This window comes from Lepidochelys kempii, chromosome 8, assembly GCF_965140285.1.
Source record: "Lepidochelys kempii isolate rLepKem1 chromosome 8, rLepKem1.hap1, whole genome shotgun sequence".
Taxonomy (NCBI): domain Eukaryota; kingdom Metazoa; phylum Chordata; order Testudines; family Cheloniidae; genus Lepidochelys; species Lepidochelys kempii.
In genome coordinates, this window is record NC_136387.1 from 28,952,828 (window position 1) to 28,977,071 (window position 24,244).

A 24,244-nucleotide genomic window follows, 5' to 3' on the forward strand; every position below is an offset into this window, starting at 1 on the left:
GCATTATCATTGTAACTGTATCACTTTGTGAAATCCAGTAGCAGGTTTATTATCACCAGGGCACATTTGCAAATGCTGCATTAGAACTCTCATGATGATGCTATGAGAGAGCAGTTTCTCCAAGGGAGCACTGCACTCTCTTTACCCACCACTGAACAGTCTCCACAGCAATCCTCCTGGCACGTATGATTTGAGAGTGGTGGGGGAATGGCCAGCTGCTCAGTAAATTGTGCCTAGAAAGCCCCCTGCGCCCTCCCTATGCATATAGGAGTATGGAGAGCAGCTGCTGCTACTGCAGCAGTGATTGTGAGCTGTGCAGGTACTCTACAGGTTTGAAGATGGATTTAATTTTAGACCAATGATGTAGCTTAACCATAAATAGTCCAGGTTTCTAATTGTGTTATCTAATGTGGAAATAAACAAAGCAACGTTATTCCTAAATTTCCTCTTTGAGGGTCTGTTCCAAAGCCCAGTGAAGTCAATTGGAAGACTCCTAGTGACTTCAGTCACACCCTCTCTGTTAATTAGAACACAAGTAAGATTGGGGTACTTACTATTCATAAAGTGGAATGCAAACTTGCCCATTCCCCTCAGTCTCCAAAGGCAAAGTTGTAGATAGATGGTGTACTGAATCTTGGATGCCAACAATGTTTCTTGAAGGATCATATCCCCACTTTAAAGTTAGATTTTTAGAAATGTTCAACACCCATGGCAGCTACTACAATTTATAGGAATTGTGGATGTTTGTTCACATCTGAAACTCAGGTCCAAAGACAAGAAAGCTGTTTTACATTTCATTTTGTATGTCCAGCTCTCCAAGGTTTTTTGTTATTTAAAACAACCCTTAACTGGGATGCGAAGAGGGGTATAAAATAAAGTTATACCTGTAGTGCCGTCAGAATTGGCTTCCTTTAATGGTTTGATATAGTTTGTGTCAATGCCCAGCTGTGCAAGAGCTTTCAACACTGCATTGATCTCTACGCTGTCGAATGCTTTTTCGTAGTTGATTAAGGCAATACATAAAGGGAATTTGCATTCCCTTGAGCATTCCAATAGGCTGGTTTATAGTGAAAATATGGTCCATTGTGCTGAAATTCCTTTGAAAGGCTGCCTGCTCTCTCAGCTGCTGCTTGTCCAGAATCTGTGAGAGTCGGTTTGTTATTATTTTGGTGAACAGCTTGTAAATATGTGAGAGCAGGCATATTGGACGATAGTTCTTTAGACCTTCCCAGCCACCCTTCTTGTACACCAGAATGGTGTTGGACTCTTCTAAATCTTCTGCATTTTCAAGTAATGGCTAAACCTCTGAGCAAAGGTTTCCCAGAGGTCTTGGCCTCCAGCTCTTATTTCGATTGTCATTCCATCTTTACCTGGGGCTTTTCCTTCCTTCATTTGGTGAACTGCATGTCAAACTTCGGTGACAAGGACTGGGAGTACATGCTTGTTGGTCTTTTGAAGTGTTGTACTGGGACATTCGTCTGAGACGCGCACAGTTCAGTGCAGAAATCTTTGCAGACCGCGTCCATCCCTGTTCTGTCAGTTGCTCATTTTCCATCCCTGTTCTTCTGTGCCATTATTGTTGAACTGTACAGTGTCAATTACCTTTTGCATTTTTTGAGGCTTCTGCAATCTTCAGTCGTCTTTAAGAGCCTTTCATTTCGGTACGTCTTGAAGTCCTCCTTTTAGTCTTCTTCTTATCAACTTACAGAGGAAGGAGTACTCAAGTTTGTCATTTCGCTTCATATTCCTCTGCTTCTGTAGCAAGTTTTGTGTTTCCTCTGAGATTCTTCCCTTCGCTTTTTTCAGTCTTTCTTTCTTGGCTAATTTCACGCATTGCCTCAATTTATCAGTGAAGTTTTTATAATCCTCATCGCAGTTATCTATAAGACTCCAGACTTCCTTGGAAATGTTCGCTTTCAAGATTGCCTCATCAAATATTTTTGGCCTCTGTCTCTGATATGCCATCTGTAGTGCTTTCTTCTCCACCTTTTTGTTCAAGTTGAGCCGTGCTCTGAGCAATGGTCACTACCAGTTTTAAATGATAGTACTACTGAGATGTCTTGTACAGTGCGCTGCTTATTGATCACAATATAGTCGTTCTTATTCTTCACATTGGGCGCAATCCATGTCCACCTCCTCTTGGCCTTCTTCTTAAACCAGGTGTTACCAATGAACATTTCTTTAGTCTCCGCCAGAGTTGCCAGTCGCTCTCCTCATGGATTCCATTCACCAATGCTATATCTTCCAATGAACTTTTCACCTTCTTTCCATTTTCCAGCTTTGGCATTGAAATCTCCCATTGTGATCGTATATGTGGATTTTTGAGTAAGGGTTTCCTCAAGCTCCTCATAGAATTCTTCCACATCGTCATCTTCACTTGTGCTTGTGGTAGCATAGATCTGAATAATCTTGAAGGTGCTGTTCTTGTTCAGTTGGAGGTGTAGCACTACGATGTGCAATGACTTGAACTTGCAGGAGATGATTTTTAAGACCATTCCTTGTTGATGAAGCCGATTCCTCCAACGGTTCTCACATCTTCTCCTTTTCCCAACATGATAGTACTTTCGTCTCCTTCCTTTGTCGTGTTTTGCAGAGACCAAGGATGTCGCAGGCTGTCCTTGCCTTCTCCTCCATTAAATGGTTGATCGAATTGTCTCTCATCAGTGTCCTGCAGTGCACACTCAGAGGGCAGTCCTTTTTCTGGTCCCTGAGATTCTTAGCCTCTCGTCAACTGAACTCCCACCAAGTGTGAAACAAGGAGACACAATTTCACCAAAACTCTTCACAGCCTGCCTCGAAATGATAATGAAGTGGATGAATTGGAAGAGTGGAATCAACATCAACTGAGAGCAGTTAAACCATCTCATATTCGTGAACGATATTATGTTGATGGCCGAAAATACTATCAAACTACAGAAAATGCTGCGAGAATTCAACACAAAAAGCAGTCAAGTCAGACTGAAAATTAACCGTTGCAAAATGAAATGTATGCGGTCTTATACCTCGCTAAAAGCCCAAATAACAATCAAGGGAGAACAAATAGAAGAAGTTGAGCAATATGTCTATTTAGACGAAGAAATTAACATGTGCCATGATCAGGAGGGTGAACTCTCGCGAAGAAAGAAAGCAGGTTGGTGCACATTCCATTCTATCAAGGATGTCCTCCAAGGAAAAATCAACAAGCCAACACAAGCCAGCCTCTTCAACTCAACGGTACTGCTGGCAATGTTGTATGGCAGTGAAACATGGGCGCTGACGAAGACAGAGGAGCATCAACTATCTGTCACGGAGAGGGCAATGGAAAAAAAATGCGATGGGCCGGGCATATAGCGACGCTCACTGACAATCGATGGACTCCAGCTGTCGCCAACTGGTACCCACAGGAACTGAAACGACTACTTGGCTGACCTCCAAAGAGATGGGAAGATTTTTATCGTGAAAGGACATGGCCGCACATGGAGAAGGAAGGCCAGGATATAAGAAGAATGGAGGACATGTTGTGATCAGCGCAATCTATATGAGGCTGAAGGACCAATCGATCAAGATGATCAAAACAACCCTTCCCCTGCCACCGTCAAAACACCTGAGATTAAATAGTACATAAACCTCCTAATTGATGTAATATTTGAGGAAGGGCATAATTCCCACAGCTTTTCTTTTTCCAGAGCAAACCAATATATTTGTAGCTGCTGTATTTAAAAAAAAAATCCTTTCCTACTACACAAAGTTATTTGTAGCGCATCAAGTTATTTATCATCTTTAGGCTTCCAACTGCTGTGGCAATAGCAAGAAACCACTGAGCATCACATATTGAAAGACACAGTGTACCAATCCTTCAAGCTGCTGATTCTTGATTACATGAAGAGTGATACCCCTCCTTGAAGTTCCAAGACTAAGAAAGTCACAGCTGTTGTTGCTGTGGTTACTACTAGCTTCAGCCAAGGTGCCTATACAGTAAAAGTATATAAAAGGAGACGTTTATTTCCAAATGCATATTTTGAATCTCTGCAAAGTTCTGGGGTGTTCAAAACCCTGAGTCCAGTTTGGGTCTAGCTCTATGAAAAAGCAAGTCCTTCTTTCCAGGACATTTACAAATACACGTTTAGTTTAGTTACTTATTTGATTGTTCTGTACTGTGTGTTACAATGTTCTTGATTTGATATAAAAATGTTTTGAGATTTAATCTAGTCAATTCCTGTATATAGTTTTGTATTTAAATAATATACTTGAACTAAATTAAATGTATTCTTGGGAACTTGAACTTAACCTACTGCCTCCTTAATCTTGCAGTCTTGTAGAAATGTTTTTTATTAGTATTAATGTATTGACTTTACTATTGACTGATTTTTTTTTAAAAAACAGCGTCTAATATTGTGGCTGAAAATTTGCAAGGTTCATAGAGAGATTCTCTGTTGCAGCTGGCAAGGCTGTATGTCTCAAAACTGAACTTTACAGCAAAACACTATACATAGTTACAATATATCTTTTCCATGTTTATCCTCCCCTGCCACACAAAACTAAGGGAATTGTTTAGTTTAAGTGATGAAGTCCATTCATTTTCAGACAAGCAGTTAAGTGTTTGATGAAGTCAATGGGACCTGAGCACATACTTAAAGCTAAACATATGTTTAAGTGCTGTCCTGACTAGAGATAGATTTAAGCGTGTTCTTAAGTACTTTCATGAATCTGAGTCATTATGAATGTACCATCTAATAACATATCTAAAATATACTTAGTCATTTAAAACTAGCACACACCAAAAAGAAGGTATTAACTTTGTTTCCTTTTATAGGTGTGAACTAGACCGACAGTATTATGAGATATTGTTGAGAAAGTACATAGATTAGTATATGAAAAAGAGATGCTGCTTCAGAAAATAGGTTGATTGCAGAACATATGAAACATTGGACTTCCTGAAGTAACTTTTAATACATAAGTGCTCAAATTTGCATTTTATCACTCACAAAAATCCATTTACTGAAATCCAAATTAATGTGTTTTGTTCAATGCCAAAATTCAGACTTTGGGAAAATAGTTCCACTGGGCTCATCTGTACTTGGATATTATCCAAACACATTGCCTTCCTGCTTAGTCTGACTCTGTCCCCTTTCCAAGAAGTGTACAAGTACCTAGAGCACAATGTGTAGATTAAGCATTTGATGTATAATAGTATGTTAAGTTAAACCACCTTCTTCAGACTAGTACAGGAAGGATGAAGCATTTTAAAAATATGTAGGGCAGAATTAATAGGGAAGAGAGCACATGTGATGAACTGCAAGGATGCACTTGTCCAAAGTAATAGACATTCTGTTAGAATAAAAATGAGAAGATATGCTATATGCTATTTAGGATATGCTATTTCCATTTCTTAAGAGACACTATCCAGCAGCTTACCGTACCATGTGAAGTATAGGATTTCTTTCTGTTATCATTCACTTTTTAGAGAGTCTCCTCATAGGGCAATTTTTGCTTATGCAAGTAGTCACAATAAAACCTACCCGTTTGTTTCTGTCTCATCTGCCCATCACTGTGGTCTCTAAGGGCCGCAAAAATACTTAGGAAAATCAACATTTCTCTCCAAAGGACAATATTCCCCACCGCTCCCCTAATTATGCTATCTTGAGTGAGGTGGTTCTTGTGTGGCAGGCAGGGTGCTTGGAGAATCCAATCAGGAGCGGTCACTTTGCACTCTATAGCAGAATGCACTCTGTAAGGTGGAAAGGAAGGAGGGAAGAAGCATGAATCTACCACTGTCACCTTTGGGTTGCCTTGTGCCATTGGTGGTGGTAGCAGCATTCCCTCTTGCACAAAAAGGCCTCAAGCTGCAGGATTCTGGATGTCACCTGTACAAGGTGATCATGGAGAGAGGGTCCTTTGTACCCTCTCTCCCTTGCATAACTGCACACCATTGGCCAGATTCTGTCTTTGAATAGGCAGTCTGTTCTGGTCATAATTTCCAAACTTAAATGCCTAAAATGAAGCCCTCAAATCCATATTTAGGCTTCTGGCTACTTCTGATTTTCAGAAATGCTTAGCAGCCTTTGAACAGGTGATGAGAACCTCTGGAAAACAAGTCACTTATCGAGGAGTTTAACTTTAGGTACCCAAGTTTGAAAATGTTGCACTTAATTAATTTACAATTAATTGAGAAGAGTCTTTTTGCCATACTTCATAGTTCCGCGTGAAAATAGATCAATCTGCTGTAAACATTTTCCCCAGTGATGTTTTATTTTATTGTTTGAGTCATTAAATCCACAATGTGCTTCATAAAGTCTAAAAACAAACATACATCAATATAATTGTAATTTTGCTAATTTTACTTTTTCTAATTATTATTCACTAGAAAACTACAAATTAATGTAATGATTAAGACATGCAGTTACTCCACTTACTTGTGGATTAACTTGTATTTTTCATCTCTTTCATTAGTTTTATTAAAATTTTAAAATTGCCAGAACATATGGAATTTCATTAAATAAGCTTGTTTACCATTATGTGTTTATTGTTAGAAAAGTGACTCTATTGAAATGATACTTTCTCGGCCATTATATTGTCTTCCTGTATATTTTTGAATTTTATCTGCTTACTTACTGACTAAAACAAGTTTTTATTCCCATTATCAAGGCAAAGCCATCTCAGTCCTGGGAGAATGAACTAGATTTATTCCCCCCCCCCCCCCATGCATCGTCAATGACATTGTTAGCCACATTGCAGTGAGAGAAGGAGGAACAGCAGCATAATGTTCAGATTTCACACAGGGTTTGTGGTACTGCCAGTTAGAAAAATTGGGCCAAAGCCTGATCCCATTGAAGTACATGAAGGATTTGGCCCATCTTTTTCATTGTAAAGTGTACATATTTGGGGCCTGATCTCTTCTCCCTGTACTGGTAGAAAACCAGCATAAGTGAAAGAAGAATCAGACCCTTGCCCTGGGGGTTTTTAGGAGATATTAAGTATGGAACTCCCAGTGTCATTTTATCATCATTTATCTAACTGCAACTATGCTGTAAGGGGTAAATTTTCAAAAGGCCTAAGGCTTGTTGAAGCTATGGGGCAAAAAAATCTGCCATCAACAGATGTTGATGATATTTCTCTTTTTTCTTGCAGGCCCTTCGAATCACCACAGCCAGTCAACACTGAGACCACCTCTCCCACCTCCTCACAATCATACACTGTCTCATCATCACTCCTCTGCCAACTCCCTCAATAGGAACTCTCTCACAAATCGGCGGAACCAGATCCATGCACCAGCTCCTGCACCAAATGACTTGGCCACTACTCCTGAGTCTGTGCAACTTCAAGACAGCTGGGTACTCAATAGTAATGTTCCACTTGAGACCAGGTAGGTCGCAAGGAATGGTCTTCAGTAGGACTGCACTAAAAATACACCGTATAGTCTCAATTATCTGAATGTCATGGGGACGTTGAATAAGATTGGATAAATGAGATTTCATACGATTGAGGGAATTTACAGTACAGGTTTCGGATAGCAGGGATTTTTGGTTAATTGAGACTTGGAAACTGAAGCTGCCTTATACTGAAAGTACTGCAGTGTTACATAAACATGTATAAAATCAACTGCATTGAAAAAGAACAGCTAAGAAAATACATATGAATTTGGTTAAAAGAAAAGAAATATATTTTATTAACATTATGTCAATTCATCTTTTACCTAACACAACATAAAAATATATATTTAGTTTAGAATAGCTGTTATTCATTTGGCATTGATAAATGGACAGCTAGACATCTCTTTGTTTGTCTCTTATTTTAATATTTGTTTATTCATTCAGACAGCTCTTGTGTACCTAACTAATAGAATTAGCATAACATATTTTTACTCCAAAGCTCAGGGGGAACTTATAAGAGTATATTGACTGTCACTGATAAATTATGCATTTGGCCTATCCTGAAGTAATAAATGAAGACTCATTTGAAATTTAGTGTTTTGGGAGACCTTTAGAAACAATCCCTGATTCAAGGTTGACAGAAGTATAATTTTAATTTATATTTAATCCAACATGCAGACTCACTTTAATCCCTCCCGTGCACACTATCAGCTTGATGCCTGTGGGGCACACAGTTATGTATAAAAGAAAAAAAAAGTGCAACACTTACGATCGCCAAAATAAATCAATACAAAAAGACATTTTCTGACATATTGCATTTCTAAACATTCAGTTTCATTGTCATTTTTTTTTATCTTAATTGTAACTTGTGCTTTAAATATCAGAAACACTGGCAAAGCTGGTCTCATGGAAATTAGAACTTGCAACTGTGGTGATACATCTGTTCACTGGCACCAACCCACTGCTCTTTCTGCCCACTCCTATCTTTCGAGTGGGCAGGCTGGTTATTGAAACATACAGGACTTATTTGAGGGTGTCATAGAGCAAGTGTCTTGTATCTGCAGTTGTGGGTGCCCATAAGAATAGATTAGAAAGTTATTGTACTTTAAACATTTTGGTAAACATAATTGTAGTGTCCCTCACTCTCAAATGGGGAGGGAGGCCACTCCACCTCACTACAGGCGGGTAGTAATCAGTCTATGGGGAAGCTCTGGCCCTCTGGGGTGGAGGGGGCAGAGTGCAAACAGTCTTTAGCCCACAGCCTTCTGCCTGGGACAGACAGCAATTAACAGTCTATCGTGGCAGTCTATAAGGAAGCTCTGGCCCTATGGGCGGGGCAGAGCCCAAGCAGTCTTTAGCCAAGAGTCTTCTGCCAGGGGCAGACAGCAAGCTGTCTATGGCCCAGCTTCCTGGCTGGCCTAAGGTAGGTGGGCTGCCACCCTGGGGATGGGGTTGGCAGTAAGGGGACCTGGGCTCACCCTACTCCCAGTCCAGGGCCCTAACAGTTCCAGGGAATCCTGCCACTGGGTCAGTGGGGATCCTGCCAAAACACGCTGACTCACTCTCTGGCAGCAAAACCTGGACTAAAATCTGGTTCCCCTTGATCACTCTCTACCACAGCCTGGGTGTAGGGGGGCTCCATAGTCCAAAGGTCCTCTGTCCCCTCTGGTTACTCGGCAGCCAGTAGTCCCCACAGCTCCTCGGGGCACTTGTCTGCCTTCTCCGACTGCAGGGCATAGCTCCACTTAGGGCCAAGTCAGGGATCCTGGAAGAGAAGTCTGCCCTGCTAGTCTCCAGCACCAGCTGAGCTGCAGGGCTCTCATTTTATACTTCCTGTCCTGCCCCAGGACTACTGGAGGGGTGGGGTGGGGCGGATTTAGCTCCGCTCACCACGGGGAGTGTAGTGGTTTCTTGCTCTCCAGGTCGGAGGGAGGCCATTCTGCCTCACTACAGTAATGCTATGAAGTAAGAGAATGGAGCAGATGGGAAAGTGGATTGGTGGTGGGATGTACTTGCACACCCATGTTTGCAAAGGTTAATTATTGGTTGAGAAGTTGGATTGTTTTCCACATGGTGTCACTCATTCGTGGTTTTGGTTTGAAGGGCAGCCATGGCTGTTGGGATTTGACATGAACTGGAACCTTTCTAAGAATACAGGAATTGCCATACTGGATCAGGCCAAAGTCCATCTTCTTCAGTCTCTGGCTGTGGCCAGTACCAAATGGTTCAGCTGAAGGCAGTAGGCAGATGTGAGATAATCAGCCCCTATTCCTCCTTCTCTATGGTCTTGTCCTGCTCTCTAATAGCTAGAGATTGGTTTAAGATTGGGTTCTTTCTGTGGTGCTCTAGAGGTCAGTCGTTATTGCTGGACTTAGACTTGAATCAATCAAATAAATGGCAGTGGCTACATAAACTGCCTGGGAATGAGTGTAGTTTGGTTTGGTTTTATGCTGAATCTAGAGCATGGAGCTGTTATGGTCCATTAGTCAGAGTAGCTATACTGCAATGATTTGTTCTGGAAAAGACTAGTATTGGAGAGTTGGGGAGCAGGTCTACCTTCAGTTATGCTCACGCTGCTCCTGTTAGCTTTGTGACAGTGACACAATTAGACCTGAGGGCAAAACCAGGCAGTTGATGTGGAGGATAAAAAGGAACACATCTAACTTTGTTTTTATATATTATCAGGAGCTTGGCTTCAATATTTGCCATTTCAGGGTCCAAGGAATATTTTATACTCTGTAGATTTTGACCTATTATGGGACTCACTAAATACATACTGTACCTCTACTTCATATTATTCTGCCCTGCTAAGACTCTGATATGGGCCAGGGATGCTGTGGAGGAGCTGAGCACAAAAGCCAGAGGGAAGTGAGGGTTATCAGAAGTTTCAGGTGACCAAATAGAAAATTGAAGATGATGGCTCTGGTGCCGATTTCTTTTACTAAGAAAGCTGTAACAGATAAGAATATTTTTGACCAACTGCCAAGATACTATTCTTAAGTGCCAGATCTGTTGAGAATAAATCTGCTACTATGTGGAACTTGATCTTACATAGTAAAGTGGAACTAGCATCTATTACTGAGAACTGTCTAGATAAAAACTCGAGTCCTCTTTGGGATGGCCTGATCCTGCCAGGAAATTCACTGTCTGAGGCTAAAATGCAAAGGGAGATAGTGTCCGTCTATTTAAGAACTCTTCTAGAAAGTAGACTGTTGTTCTTCAATACACAAAATACTTGGAACACATAACCATGATGAACCAAGTTTTAAATTCTCCAATTTACCAACCACTACATACCTGGGGGAAATTCCATAGTGTATTTTCTGAATTCATATTGGTCATGATATAAGAGCCCAAGGGATGTTATTCGTAGAGTGTTAGATGTCAGCGATGAGTGGCAGAGCAAGGAAGACAAAATGCGATCCCAATTCTCTGCTGTAACCACTAAACCATATTTGTTGTCTAGGGTACACAATCCTGCAACCTTAGCACAGTTAATCCTTGCTTGTTTTTTTTTTGAGGTTGTCAGGGTTCCTTTCCCACTCTGAACTCTAGGGTACAGATGTGGGGACCTGCATGAAAGACCCCCTATGCTTATTTCTACCTGCTTTGGGTAAAACTTCCCTAAGGCACAAACTCTTTGTCCTTGGAGGGTACGCTGCCACCACCAAGTGATTTAACAAAGAATCAGGGAAAGGACCACTTGGAGTTCCTATTCCCCCAAAATATCCCCCCAAGCCCTTACACCCCCTTTCCTGGGGAGGCTTGAGAATAATATCCTAACCAGTTGGTTACAAAGTGATCACAGACCCAAGCCCCTAGGTCTTAGGACAATAGAGAAATCAGTCAGGCTCTTAAAAGAAGCAGAACTTTATTAGAAAGAAAACTGGTAAAAGAAGCACCTCTGTAAAATTAGAAGGGAAGCTAATCCCACAGGGCAATCAGATTTAAAACACAGGGGATTTCCCTCTCGGCAAAAACTTTAAAGTTACAAAAAGAAAACCAGGAATACACCTTCCTCTCAGCACAGAGAAAATCAGAAGCCAAAACAAAACTAAACGGACGCATTTCCTTGCTAGTACTTACTAATTCTAATGGAGTTTGATTGCTTGCTTTCTTGAACTCTCTCCAGCAAGCACACAGAACAGACAGACAAACCCCGCACCTCCCCCCCTCCCCCAATTTGAAAGTATCTTGTCCCCTTATTGGTCCTTCTGTTCAGGTGCCAGCCAGGTTACCTGAGCTTCTTAACCCTTTACAGGTAAAAGGATATTGTGCCTCTGGCCAGGAGGGATTTTATAGTACTGTATACAGGAAGGTTGTTACCCTTCCCTTTATATTTATGACAGAGGTCAATGTGACTACCTACGTAAGGAAGGGTTTTTTAGGATTGCACGTTCAGTATACAAGATGTCTACACCCTTCAGGAACAAGACAGGGACAACAGAGAAAAAAAAGTGAAAATATGTATATTGGCATATGTATATTTATGTGATTTACATCTGCATGATATATAGACTGCATTTGATTGCTAAGGAGTCTTACAGAATTAACAAGATAAAATTTCACAGGACTTGTCATCAGCCTTATTTTCCAATTGTGTGCCTTGTAGCCCATGTCAGTTTAATTATAGATGAGAGATCCTTGAATTTTCTTTTTTGATAATAAAATCTCCAGCAACACACAAATTCACCTTGAAAACAAAAGATCGGTTTGCTAATGCCAGTATTCTTAGCTGATATAGGATATTCGGGGGTTATGAATTGAAGTCATTGATACACACAGGCTTTTCATAACAAACATTCTCACTCTGCTGTGCTTAAGATCATTGCAAAGTTGTTCCATGATTGATTTTTCGTACTATCTAAGATTAAATAGCTGACAGGTCTTGATGATAAACTCCATCGTAAGAATATTAACCCAGGAATTTTTTTTTCCTTTTTATGATTTCTAGTAAGTTTTACTAAAATTGATAACCTGCAGAACCAAATCCATCTGTAACTTTCAAAATGAGTCTGTAATTCTTACCCATGTTCCAAAACTAATGTGGCCTCTAAATTCTTATTAGAGCCAATGCAGAAACGAATGAGACCTTTATGTTGCCCTTTCAGTTCAGTCTTTATTTTATAGCTTTACTTTGCTGCATTGCCCTGATCCCACCAAGCCACTGGCTCTTCACGTTGCAATGCACTTTAATTTTGCAGTTTTCTTAGTCTTCCTTGAAACTTGTCAGCTTATTAATCTCAATATTGGACCTGCTCAATAGGCAAAGTCACCATTTACAACCTATGCTGTGCATTTGAGAGGGAGGAGAGTTTTACAACTCTTGCTTTTTCAGCTTTTCAGTTATCTTGAATAAATTCTGCTCCACGCCAAAATGCACATTACCAACAATCACATTTCTGGCTATGAAAAAGACAATTAAGTGAATAGTAACATAGCTATTTTACAGGAAAAAATTATGTTAGAGACACAAAATTCAGATATCAGTTTAGATTCCATATACCTCCTTGTCTGAGTATGGAAGGCACACAATAAAGTTATAAATCCGAATGGAGGCTGTACCTGAGTGTTGCAATGTAAATCTGCGGTATCCTTTGCTCCAAATAAGACTGCTCTCCTTTCTCCTCTGCTGTGGCCTTTGGAAACCCATGTCTCCACTCCCCCCTTACTAATCCTGTGGTCCATTGGAAGGTACAGCAGATACCTTTTAAATGTCAGTCTTCACTACTTGGGTCTTATTTCAGTGTTGTGAGGTTTTTTTTTAAATTTTTTGTTTTATTTTATTGTTGTTTTATGAGAGTAGTTTGGGATGGAGCTGAGTTATTAAAAATAAATAAATAAAATGTGTCCAATTTGATTAGGTCATTATTGGTTTTATGGGATTATGGGTAAATGGCATATGTTTCAGCTTGGGTTTTCTTAATCATAGCTCTTTAACGTATATGCAAAAGGAAAAATATACACTGGTAAAATACATAGTTTTAAATTTACACTGAAAAATCACTCAAATTATTATTATTTAAGTAAATTTGGTGCATCCTCCCCACATAACCTTCCTTCTTACAGTCATTGCATGCATACACCTTGCTCTTAAGAGGAGTATGTGAAATTTTAGGCCAGAATAAGTTGTTACATCTTCTTTAAAGTAGCTGAGGTATCTAATGGAAGAAGTCATATATCCTTAACTAAAACCACATGAGTACGCTACCATGGCACATCAAGATGCTTCCTCTAAGGTTCATTTCTAGAATACTGAGCTGCTTCACCTTTAAGCTCAAAGCTGCAGTTTAATGCTCTTTAACTTTTATTATTCTCCCTGCAGTCTGTTTCAGACAGTCTTCTCCTCCTTTGAAAAAGTGCTGGGATTCCACATTTTCCAGTTGAGAGGTGTTCATTTATTGCTTCTCCAATCAGTACTTTTTATGCGATTGAATAATGAGAATGCTAACTTTGAACATTGATATGATTTGCACCGTTCTGATATGGCCAAAGATGCAGTTTTCAACTTTAAAGGTTGAAACACTTTTGAGGGATTCTTTATGGGAGCACACAGTGAGAGCACTATCACTTTACAGTGAAAGTTTACATCATTCCCTGCCCTGTAATAGTCGTCTTTGTTACGGAAACTTCACACTGGGCCATTTGCAGATGCCAGTCAAAGGCATAATGGCTCATAAATGAGGGTAACCCAAGAGCTATTATAGATTTTCTTTGAAAGGATATTTGTCTGAGATTGCATGATACCCTAATGCTAGTTCTTGTGCCTGATGTTATTTATATTGCTATGAATTAAGCCTGCATCACTGTAATTAGCAATGCTTAGTTCAGAAAGAAAGGAAAATTCTTAAATAGCAATAGAAATTAGGCCCATTCTTCTTCATTGCAAGAATATTTTTGACTGATTCCTTCCATTCTATGGGTTGCATATATTTTGTTAGATGTTCACGTCTATATACTGTATATTTGGGATTGTTGGCAGGGAGCTGTCTATAGGCTTCAGGGAACATTATGACAGAGTGGCAGCTCTGCTGGAGTTAAGGTGGAGAGTTGGTTGCTGTTGACAAGGCAACAATTCTATGGGCTCTAAAATCCACATCTGAACTTGGATTGTCTTTAAATCTGTCATGCTGTATTGGGGTGTGGTGTAAGGTTAGTGGTCCAAATTTGAGGTCATTTGAGTAAAGATTCACACACACACACGCACAATCGGCTGTTTACAAAATCATCTGGTTCTTCTAACATTTTATGTGTGTGCGCACCCACATCTGAGGCTCAAAGGATGGTTATAATCCTCCCCAAACTTATCTCAACTAGCGCATGGTATGCATTGCCCTTTTGGGGAAACAATATTGCTAAAGTTATTATGGGTGAAGTTTGGAACTCCAGGTCAGCATGAGCTCAACTCACACACCTCAAAGACTGAAATATGCATGTGCAAAAAGACTAGGGTTCTGTTGAAGGTGGAGGGTTTGGCCAGTCCTTGCTTACAGACAGCCCCCCAACCTGAAGCAAATACTCACCAGCAACCACACACCACACAACAGAACCACTAACCCAGGAACCTATCCTTGCAACAAAGCCCGTTGCCAACAGTGTCCACATATCTATTCAGGGGACACCATCACAGGCCCTAATGACATCAGCCACACTATCAGAGGCTTATTCATCTGCCAGCAATGCCCCTCTGCCATGTACATTGGTCAAACTGGACAGTCTCTACGTAAAAGAATAAATGGACACAAATCAGACGTCAAGAATTAGAACATTCAAAAACCAGTCAGAGAACACTTTGGTCACTCGATTACAGAGCTAAAAGTGGCAATTCAACTAAAAAACTTCAAAAACAGACTCCAATGAGAGACTGCTGAATTGGCATTAATTTGCAAACTGGACACAATTAACTTAAGCTTGAATAAAGACTGGGCGTGGATGGGTCATTACACAAAGTAAAACTATTTCCCCATGTTTATTCCCTCCTCCCTCCCCCCCACACTGTTCCTCAGATGTTCTTGTCCAGGGTCTGTATTCTGCTGCTCTCCTTTCTTCCTTCTGTTAGGATCCTGAACTCGACCATTTCATGGTCACTGCCTCCCAGGTTCCCATCCACTTTTGCTTCCCCTACTAATTCTTCCCAGTTTGTGAGCAGCAGGTCAAGAAGAGCTCTGCCCCTAGTTGGTTCCTCCAGCACTTGCACCAGGAAATTGTCCCCTACATTTTCCAAAAACTTCCTGGATTGCCTGTGCACCGCTGTATTGCTCTCCCAGCAGATATCAGGGTGATTGAAGTCTCCCATGAGAACCAGGGCCTGCGATCTAGTAACTTCTGCGAGTTGCCAGAAGAAAGCCTCGTCCACCTCATCCCCCTGGTCTGGTGGTCTATAGTAGACTCCCACCACGACATCACCTTTGTTGCTCACACTTCTAAACTTAATCCAGAGACTCTCAGGTTTTTCTGCAGTTTCATACTTGAGCTCTGAGCAGTCATACCGCTCTCTTACATACAGTGCAACTCCCCCAACTTTTCTGCCCTTCCTGTCCTTCCTGAACAGCTTATATCCATCCATGACAGTACTCCAGTCATGTGAGTTATCCCACCAAGTCTCTGTTATTCCAATCACATCATAATTCCTTGACTGTGCCAGGACTTCCAGTTCTCCCTGCTTGTTTCCCAGGCTTCGTGCATTTGTATATAGGCACTTGAGGTAACCTGCTGATCACCCCTCTTTCTCAGTATGAGGCAGGAGCCCTCCCCTCTCAAGCGCTCCTGCTCGTGCCTCCTCCCGGTATTCCTCTCCCCCACTTACTTCAGGGCTTTGGTCTCCTTCCACCGGTGAACCTAGTTTAAAGCCCCCCTCACTAGGTTAGCCAGCCTGCTTGCGAAGATGCTCTTCCCTCTCTTTGTTAGGTGGAGCCCGTCTCTGCCTAGCACTCCTTCTTGGAACACCATCCCATGGTCAAAGAATCCAAAGCCTTCTCTCCGACACCACCTGCGTAGCCGTTCGTTGACTTCCACGATTCGACGGTCTCTACCCAGGCCTTTTCCTTCCACGGGGAGGATGGACGAGAACACCACTTGCACCTCAAACTCCTTTATCCTTCTTCCCAGAGCCACGTAGTCCGCAGTGATCTGCTCAAGGTCATTCTTGGCAGTATCATTGGTGCCCACGTGAAGAAGCAGGAAGGGGTAGCGATCTGAGGGCTTGATGAGTCTCGGCAGTCTCTCCGTCACATCACGAATCTTAGCTCCTGGCAAGCAGCAGACTTCTTGGTTTTCCTGGTCGGGGCGGCAGATAGATGACTCAGTTCCCCTGAGGAGAGAGTCCCCGACCACCACCACCCGCCTCCTTCTCTTGGGAGCGGTGGTCGTGGAACCCCCAACCCTAGGACAGTGTATCCCATGCCTTCCAATCGGTGGAGTTTCCTTCTGCTCCCTTCCCTCAGACGTATCATCTGGTCCACTCTCCGCATTAGTACCTGTGGAGAGAACATGAAAATGGTTACTTACCTGTATCTGCCTTGCTGGTACATGGACGTTCTCCTTTTTTCTTCTGGAGGTCACATGATGCCAAATTTCTTCACCATCCTTCTCTCCCCAATGTGCAGCCTGTCTGAATCTTCAGAACCTTGTGCCCATAGAAGCCTATCCTGACATCCGTCCAGGAAATCTTCAGTTTCTCTTATGCAACGCAGGGTCGATACCTGTTGCTCCAGACCTTGAACCTTCTCTTCCAGTATGGAGACCAGCTTGCACTTTTTACAGACAAAGTCGCATCTGTCCTGTGGAAGAAAGACAAACATAGCACATCCAGTGCAGGTCACAACAGCTGAACACCCCCCATCCATATTTCCTTCCTTCTACGAGCTTCCTCAGGAGTTGTAGTAATTACTCAGAGAATCCGGCAAGATGTAAGCCTCAGTGGGTTCTCCCCAGGCGAACTCCCAGGCAAACTCCTTTTGTTTGTTGCTCAGCTGGTTCGCAACTGACTGGTTTTTTATGCAGTCAGGCCCACTTAAGGCTCACCTGGAACAAAGCACACCCAGTTCTCCCCCTTTTCAAACAACCAATCAAGCACACAGCACACAGTCACACTGTCCTCACAACAAACACTCAGATACTCACCAACACAGCCTCCCCTTAGCGTACCTCTTCTCAGGCAGATCCCAGGCAAACTCCTTTTGTTAGCTGCTCTGCTGTTCGCTGCTCAGCTGGTTCGCAACTCACTGTTCTAAGTCAGCCATAAAAATGTTGGCATACTGTGGGGCCATGTGGGTACCCATGGCAGTGCTGCTGATTTGAAGGTATACATTGTCCCCAAATGTGAAATAGTTATGGGTGAGGACAAAGTCACAAAGTTCAGCCACCAGGTTTGCCGTGACATTATCGGGGATAGTGTTCGTGACGGCTTGTAGTCCATCTTTGTGTGGAATGTTGGTGTAGAGGGCTTCTACATCCGTAGTGGCTAGGATGGTATTTTCAGGAAGATCACTGATGGATTGTAGTTTTCTCAGGAAGTCAGTGGTGTCTTGAAGACAGCTGGGAGTGCTGGTAGCGTAGGGCCTGAGGAGGGAGTCTACATAGCCAGACAATCCTGCTGTCAGGGTGCCAATGCCTGAGACGATGGGGCGTCCAGGATTTCCAGGTTTACGGATCTTGGGTAGCAGATAGAATACCCCTGGTCGGGGTTCCAGGGGTGTGTCTGTGCGGATTTGTTCTTGTGCTTTTTCAGGGAGTTTCTTGAGCAAATGATGTAGTTTCCCCTGGTAACCCTCAGTGGGATCAGATTAAAACTATTTCCCCATGTTTATTCCCCCCCACATACACACACTGTTCCTCAGACGTTCTTGTCAACTGCTGGAAATGGCCCACCTTGATTATCACTACAAAAGGTGTCCCACCCCACCCCCCGCTCTCCTGCTGGTAATAGCTCACCTTACCTGATCACTCTTGTTACAGTGTGTATGGTAACACCCATTGTTTCATGTTCTCTGTGTATATAAATCTCCCCACTGTATTTTCCACTGCATGCTTCCGATGAAGTGAGCTGTAGCTCCTGAAAGCTTATGCTAAAATAAATTTGTTCGTCTCTAAGGTGCCACAAGTCCTCCTGTTCTGTTATCTAGTGCAAGTACACATGCATGTTACTACCCAATTCATTGTGGTGTGTTCACATCTGAAGTTATTCTCACTGATTATTTTTATTTTTAACAAGGGCTGTGTACTAAAGCACTTCGTTATATACTGTGTCAAGTCAGTGCCGTTGCTAATTTTACAAGCTCCAATATGTGGCAATTCATGCTTGTCTTTCTTAGGGTAGGATCAAACTACTGGTGTCTTTTTGACTAGATGAAGACATGTCCAGCTGCAGACATAGCACTGGTACCCTGTTTAAGATCCAGGCTCGCCTCGCCCTCCCTGCACCCAGTGCAGTTGTTTTGCTTTAGAATGTGAACTTTGTCCCCTGAAAAAGTGTTGCCACTCATTAAACAATATGATGATAATGCAGCCATTGTACTGTACTGATGTTCTCTTTTTCTCTACCTGCTTTAGTTACTTTTAACTGAAGCCTCCTGCACATAGCCCCTTTTATGTTCTGTTTAATGCTGTGACAGAATAAGATGCCCTAAAGGCTGGCACCTGCCTTTCAGTCTAACATACTACCTTCCTGTCAGGCAGCTTTCAATTACTGTGCTTCTGTGTGTCCAACTGTGTCTTTGTTAAGAGTTTCAAGATGGCAGTGACAAGCTATTCTGGTACTTAAGGCAACATGCATGACAGTCTGCCTTAACACTTGCATTTTTAAAAAGCTTTGCCTCAGGGGTCTAGGGAACCCAGCATTTAAGAAACCCTGAGCCTTTCAAGGACTGATGTGCTGGTTTTAGGTAATGCTTCGCTGGAAACTTGGTTGCTGCTGAGAGGCTTCAGAATCTACTTGAATGGATATTAAGTGTCATAACAATATTTATGTGTTGATTCTAAATGATTGTTTCCTTGCCTAATGGCATTTTCTTGGCTACTAAACCGTGCAGTTCCTTGCATATTGATTATGTGCTGCAGGCCAAGAAACATACTAAAATAGCATGTTCTCACAAGTTTTGTCCTGTTTGCATCAGTGGCGTGGGTTTATATGTACAGAGGAGATAGTGCTCTGTGTGTGTGTTTACGCATATGGTGCCTGTTTGTGTAGGTATATAATAGGAATGACAGGTACCTCATGTTCAAACACAATATATATAAAACACATATTATAGGTATATACTGAGAGAGGGATTGCATTTACAATAAGACTAAAATCCCTCCATCTGATACTTTAATGGTTGAATTATTCTCTTTGACAAACTAATTCTTCATAGGACAATTAACTTCTGTATGGAGGGATTTTAGTCCTTTTTTAAATGCAAATGTGTCTCTCAGTATATACCTATAGTATGTGTTTTATATAAATTGTGTTGTGCATGAAGTATCTGTGTCACCGATATTTGTATCTTTCTTATCTATATATAGATAAATAGATAGTAACATACTTGCTAACGTTTGCTGAAGAAATATTTAAACGTGCTTTAAAAAAAAAATTCTCACATTTCTTTTTGTTCTTCTGACTTACAACCACAGTCCCCACAAACTTCATTTCTGATAACATCCTGCACAGAGGCCACTTTTGACATTTCAAAGTGAAATGTGGTCAGTTATGTGATGTGATTGGTGGTGTGGGGGGCATCCTGCAGCTGTGCAAGGAACCTATGAAGGGTTCCGTGGTGCTTCTGTGTTTCCCTCGCCAGCTCAGTTCTTCTCTGACTGGCAGTAAATAGGTGGTTTGTCAGAGCAGAATTCCTCTCCCCTCTACTTCTCTTCCCAAGGCCGCCCTCTGAACTCAAGTCCCCCTTTTTCCTCATCACCTTTTAGGTAGCTCAAATTCCCCTCTCCCCCACCATACACCCATCATGGCTCCTCTCGCGCACCATACATTCATCATGGCTCCTTCCAATCTCACACAAGTCCCTATTGTCCCTTAAAGCCCTATGCTTGCGTGAGGCTTCATCCAAACCTCCCCACAGTCCTGTTCCCCAGGACCCCACCCAGAGACACCAGGCCCTTTCACATATAGCTACCATGCTTCCCACATCCTTGGCCCTCACTGTACTTCCCTACCACATTCAAGTTTTAAAAGCTGAGTGGTTGGGGAGTAGAAGAGCATAGCAGGTACTGGGAATATACCCAGAAGGTGCATGGGGACAATACAGGCCATGTGTGGGGCTCATTGAGAAGAATAAAGCCCTGCAGAGGTTAATGGAGAGGCAATGCTGCTGTGTAGGAGGGCAGTAGGAGGAGCAGGCTATGGGGAAGTGGCAAACATCACAGCTCTGCGGGGGCATATGGACAAAATATTTACACTGAGTTAATCTGATACATAGTCAGTGAGATACAAATAAACATGGAACTCTACAGTGTCATTTTTCAGAGCAGAATCCGTTTCAGTGGATGCTTTTGGATTTGACAGATCCAGGTTGTAATCTGCTTTAAAAAATCTTTTGTGTGTTTGTTTGGTTGTGTTTGTAACTAGCTTCCCACAATAAGGAAGGGCTGCATTATTGTTTTAAAGTGTTGAATGACTTGGCGAGTGCGAAAATCAGAGTATTTGGTATCGTCTCCATCCTATTGCCCTGTCCGTTGTTCCTGTTTGTTGAATTCTTGCAAGCAATCTGCCTCTTAGGAGGCGAGAGCAGATGAGAAGAGTGCAGTGACAATGCATTATGTGCTTGTGAACCAAGCCGCAGTTGACTGTGTGTGATTGTAGGTTGACCAACTTTCCTAATCTATGGTGTATTTATTATAGTGATGCAGTTAGCAGGAACATCGATCTGAGTTGAGGTTTTATATTGCACCTGTGGAGGTGCTCTCAAAAGTAATAAATTATTTTAAACTTATCATAATACATGTTTTCAAGATGATCAGAGCCAGAATTGATGGTACAGTCTTGGACACAAAATCCTGCTGTCAGTATACCAGTATAAATCTGGAATAACTCAGTTGCCATGTGTTAAGTGACTTTGGATATACAACAGTATACATGAGAGCTGAATATGTCACTTGAGGATTATGAGCTTGATTATCTTCACACTGTTTTTACTCTGGTGTAATTACATTGATTTCAATTAATTTACTCCTACTTTAAATTGGTGTAAAAGAGATCAGATTCAGACCTGACATGACCCTGATTCTGCTTTCAGTTTATCCCGTGTAAATCCAGAGTAACTCCATTGAAATCAGTGGATTTTTCCATATTTACACTGGGGGTGGTCCATGGGAGGTTGTCATAAAGAAGGGATTGTTTTCTGAAGATCCTTTTTCTTGATGAAAAGAGTAATTTAATATTTGTTTATTTGTTGTGTTTCTTGTCTATGTTTAAGTAGATATCCTATGTATCTTTATCCATTACAAGTATCTCCACTTACAAAGCATTGTTGCATTGCTGCCAGCAGACACAGTGTTTCTACTCTGAGGATCATCTCTGCAAAGGAAAGTCTGGTCTGACTATCACTACCCACACATACACAGATTTGAATAATAAACTTGGTATCTGCTGCACCAGGATCTAAAATCCCTTCCTAAATCTGGATCTACTTCAGCGTAATCATAGATGTGCCCCTCACCTTCATTATGAATGCTAAACATGTGCTATTTGCCGCATGTAACAGTCTAGCCCTGAAAAACGCTGGAGACCAGAGTCAATGGTCCAAGCTTTATTACAGCCTTTCTTATCAAGGTGACATTTTTGCTTTGAAATATATGTATTTATTTACTTCATTAATGGAGTGGCCATTTCTGCCACCAAGCTTTTATTAGAAGCCAAGTTATTGAATAAACCAATCAGAACAACGCATATTTTTAAAAGGTCCAATATCTAAACCAAACAAGCTGACTACTACATGCCATGAAGGCACCACCAGAATGGTAGACTTCCACAGGCAGCAAAGATCCTCTGCTGTGTAAACTTGGCCGCCAAGTTCTGCATAGTTCTGCCCAGAACCTGACAACAAGAACATGCTGTCTAATCTTAACTAATAAATGGGAAGAGAGAGAAACAATGAGCCAGAACTCAGACCAATGAAAATTTCAGAGATTACCACCACCAATTTGAAATGCATAAAGAAGATTTTTAAATGTTCTTTAATGAGACCCATCATATCACAGTCCTCACTGCATCCTAGTTCTTCAAGTGACCATACCTATGTGTATTCCTCACTTGGGTATACAGGCATACCGAATCCAGAATTTTTTTGCAAGTTGTGTCCATTGGTCTGCACATGCACCATAGCTCTCTTCGTGCTTCAAACCAAGGGCATAAAGGGCATTCATAGTCTTTGTTTGCAAATTTGACACTATCAGCTCAGGATTAAACAAAGACTGTGAATGGCTAGCCAACTACAAAAGCAGTTTCTCCTCCCTTGGTGTTCACACCTCAACTGCTAGAAGAGGGCCTCATCTTCTCTGATTGAACTAACCTCGTTATCCCTAGCCTGATTCTTGCTTGCATATTTATACCTGCCTCTGGAAATTTCCACTTCATGCATCCACGAAAGCTTATGCTCCAATACGTCTGTTAGTCTATAAGGTGCCACAGGACTCTTTGCTGCTTTTACAGATCCAAACTAACATGGCTACCCCTCTGATGTTTGGTTTCCTTGGCTCCTTTCTACTGCATCATTTCTGTAAATATATTGTAAATGGTATAGTGTAGTTGTTTCCCCTTTGTCCCACCCTAGGGACTCCCCACCCTGTCCAAGAATGCTGGGATTATTCCCATGGTTCCAGATTTCAAAAACTGTGTTTTCTACTCTTGCTCATTTTCTGTGAGTGATTAACATCAACACTGTCTCTGCTCCCTGGTGAGGCTCACATCTCAGCCCAAGTGCCACTCCTTTCCCCTATGCCACTCCTTTCCCCCCAGAACTTGTGAGGGTCGGGAACTGAGACTTAAGAAACACCGGATGGGGAAGTCAATGAGATCACAGTCAGATCCAGGCTGGGGCCCGTCCCGTACATCACAGGAGGGACCCCCTCCAAGCACGAGCTCAGGAATGGAGGCTAAGACTTCTGAGCCTAAAGAGAAGGTTTCCCTTGAGAGTAAGGGGCACCTTCATAGGTGTAGGGACAAACAATCTTCAGTGAAGACTGCTCCCTCCCCGACACCATCAAAGTTGGGAGAGTGTACTCATGGGGGCACTAAAGACGTAGGTCTGAGTACATCTTCTTGGCAAGAGACAGTGATGTGCAAGGGTATGGATCCACCAGTTTTGGCACCGGTTCCAATGGCTAAGGCTAAGGATAAACAGCCTCTGGAGCTCCCTTCCACATCTAGAGCTGACATGGTGTCTATAATAACGTGGCCCTGTTGGATCCAGCTTTCTCTGTGATTAGGGATGGTCTGGATCAGACAGCTCCACCAATGGGTTCTCCCCACACTCCACAGTAGTCTGAGACCTGTCTCTCTGGAGTACATTTTTGCTGTCCCCGTCCTTATTCACCCCTTCTGTCAGGACTGTCTCTATTCTGGAACATTGTTACTTCAGACAAAGAGGCTATTCCAAGGATGCAGAGTTGATCTCCCATCCCATCTGCCAGCCTTGGTATGCAGCAATCAGTACCATCAGTTCCGTTGGTAGCCAGGTTCCAGCCTTTTCTTCCAATGAGTCAGAAACTCCTCAGGAGTCTCGGTAGTACCAGGAAGAGGCAGCCCCAGACAGAAGCCCTAGAAGATCAGAATCTCTGCCTCTGACAAGACATGACTGGCTAAGCAATAGGTGGTGCCCTATGCAATGGAATCCTCCTCTGCTGGTTGTTCCATCCCACTGGCACTACTGGAGGCCATGGGAGCCCTACCCAGCTGGAATCAA

The 24,244-nt window shown here is 42.1% G+C and overlaps 1 protein-coding gene across 5 annotated transcripts in view; it reads left to right on the forward strand.

Moving 5' to 3' along the window:
* TENM2 (teneurin transmembrane protein 2) overlaps positions 1–24,244 on the forward strand; it is a 1,082,146-nt gene that overhangs the window by 807,187 nt on the left and 250,715 nt on the right. For all 5 annotated transcript variants that reach the window (XM_073355925.1, XM_073355928.1, XM_073355933.1 and 2 more), the window contains one exon: positions 7,108–7,342. In XM_073355925.1, coding sequence (XP_073212026.1) covers positions 7,108–7,342 — 235 coding nt within the window. The remainder of the gene's footprint in view (positions 1–7,107; positions 7,343–24,244) is intronic.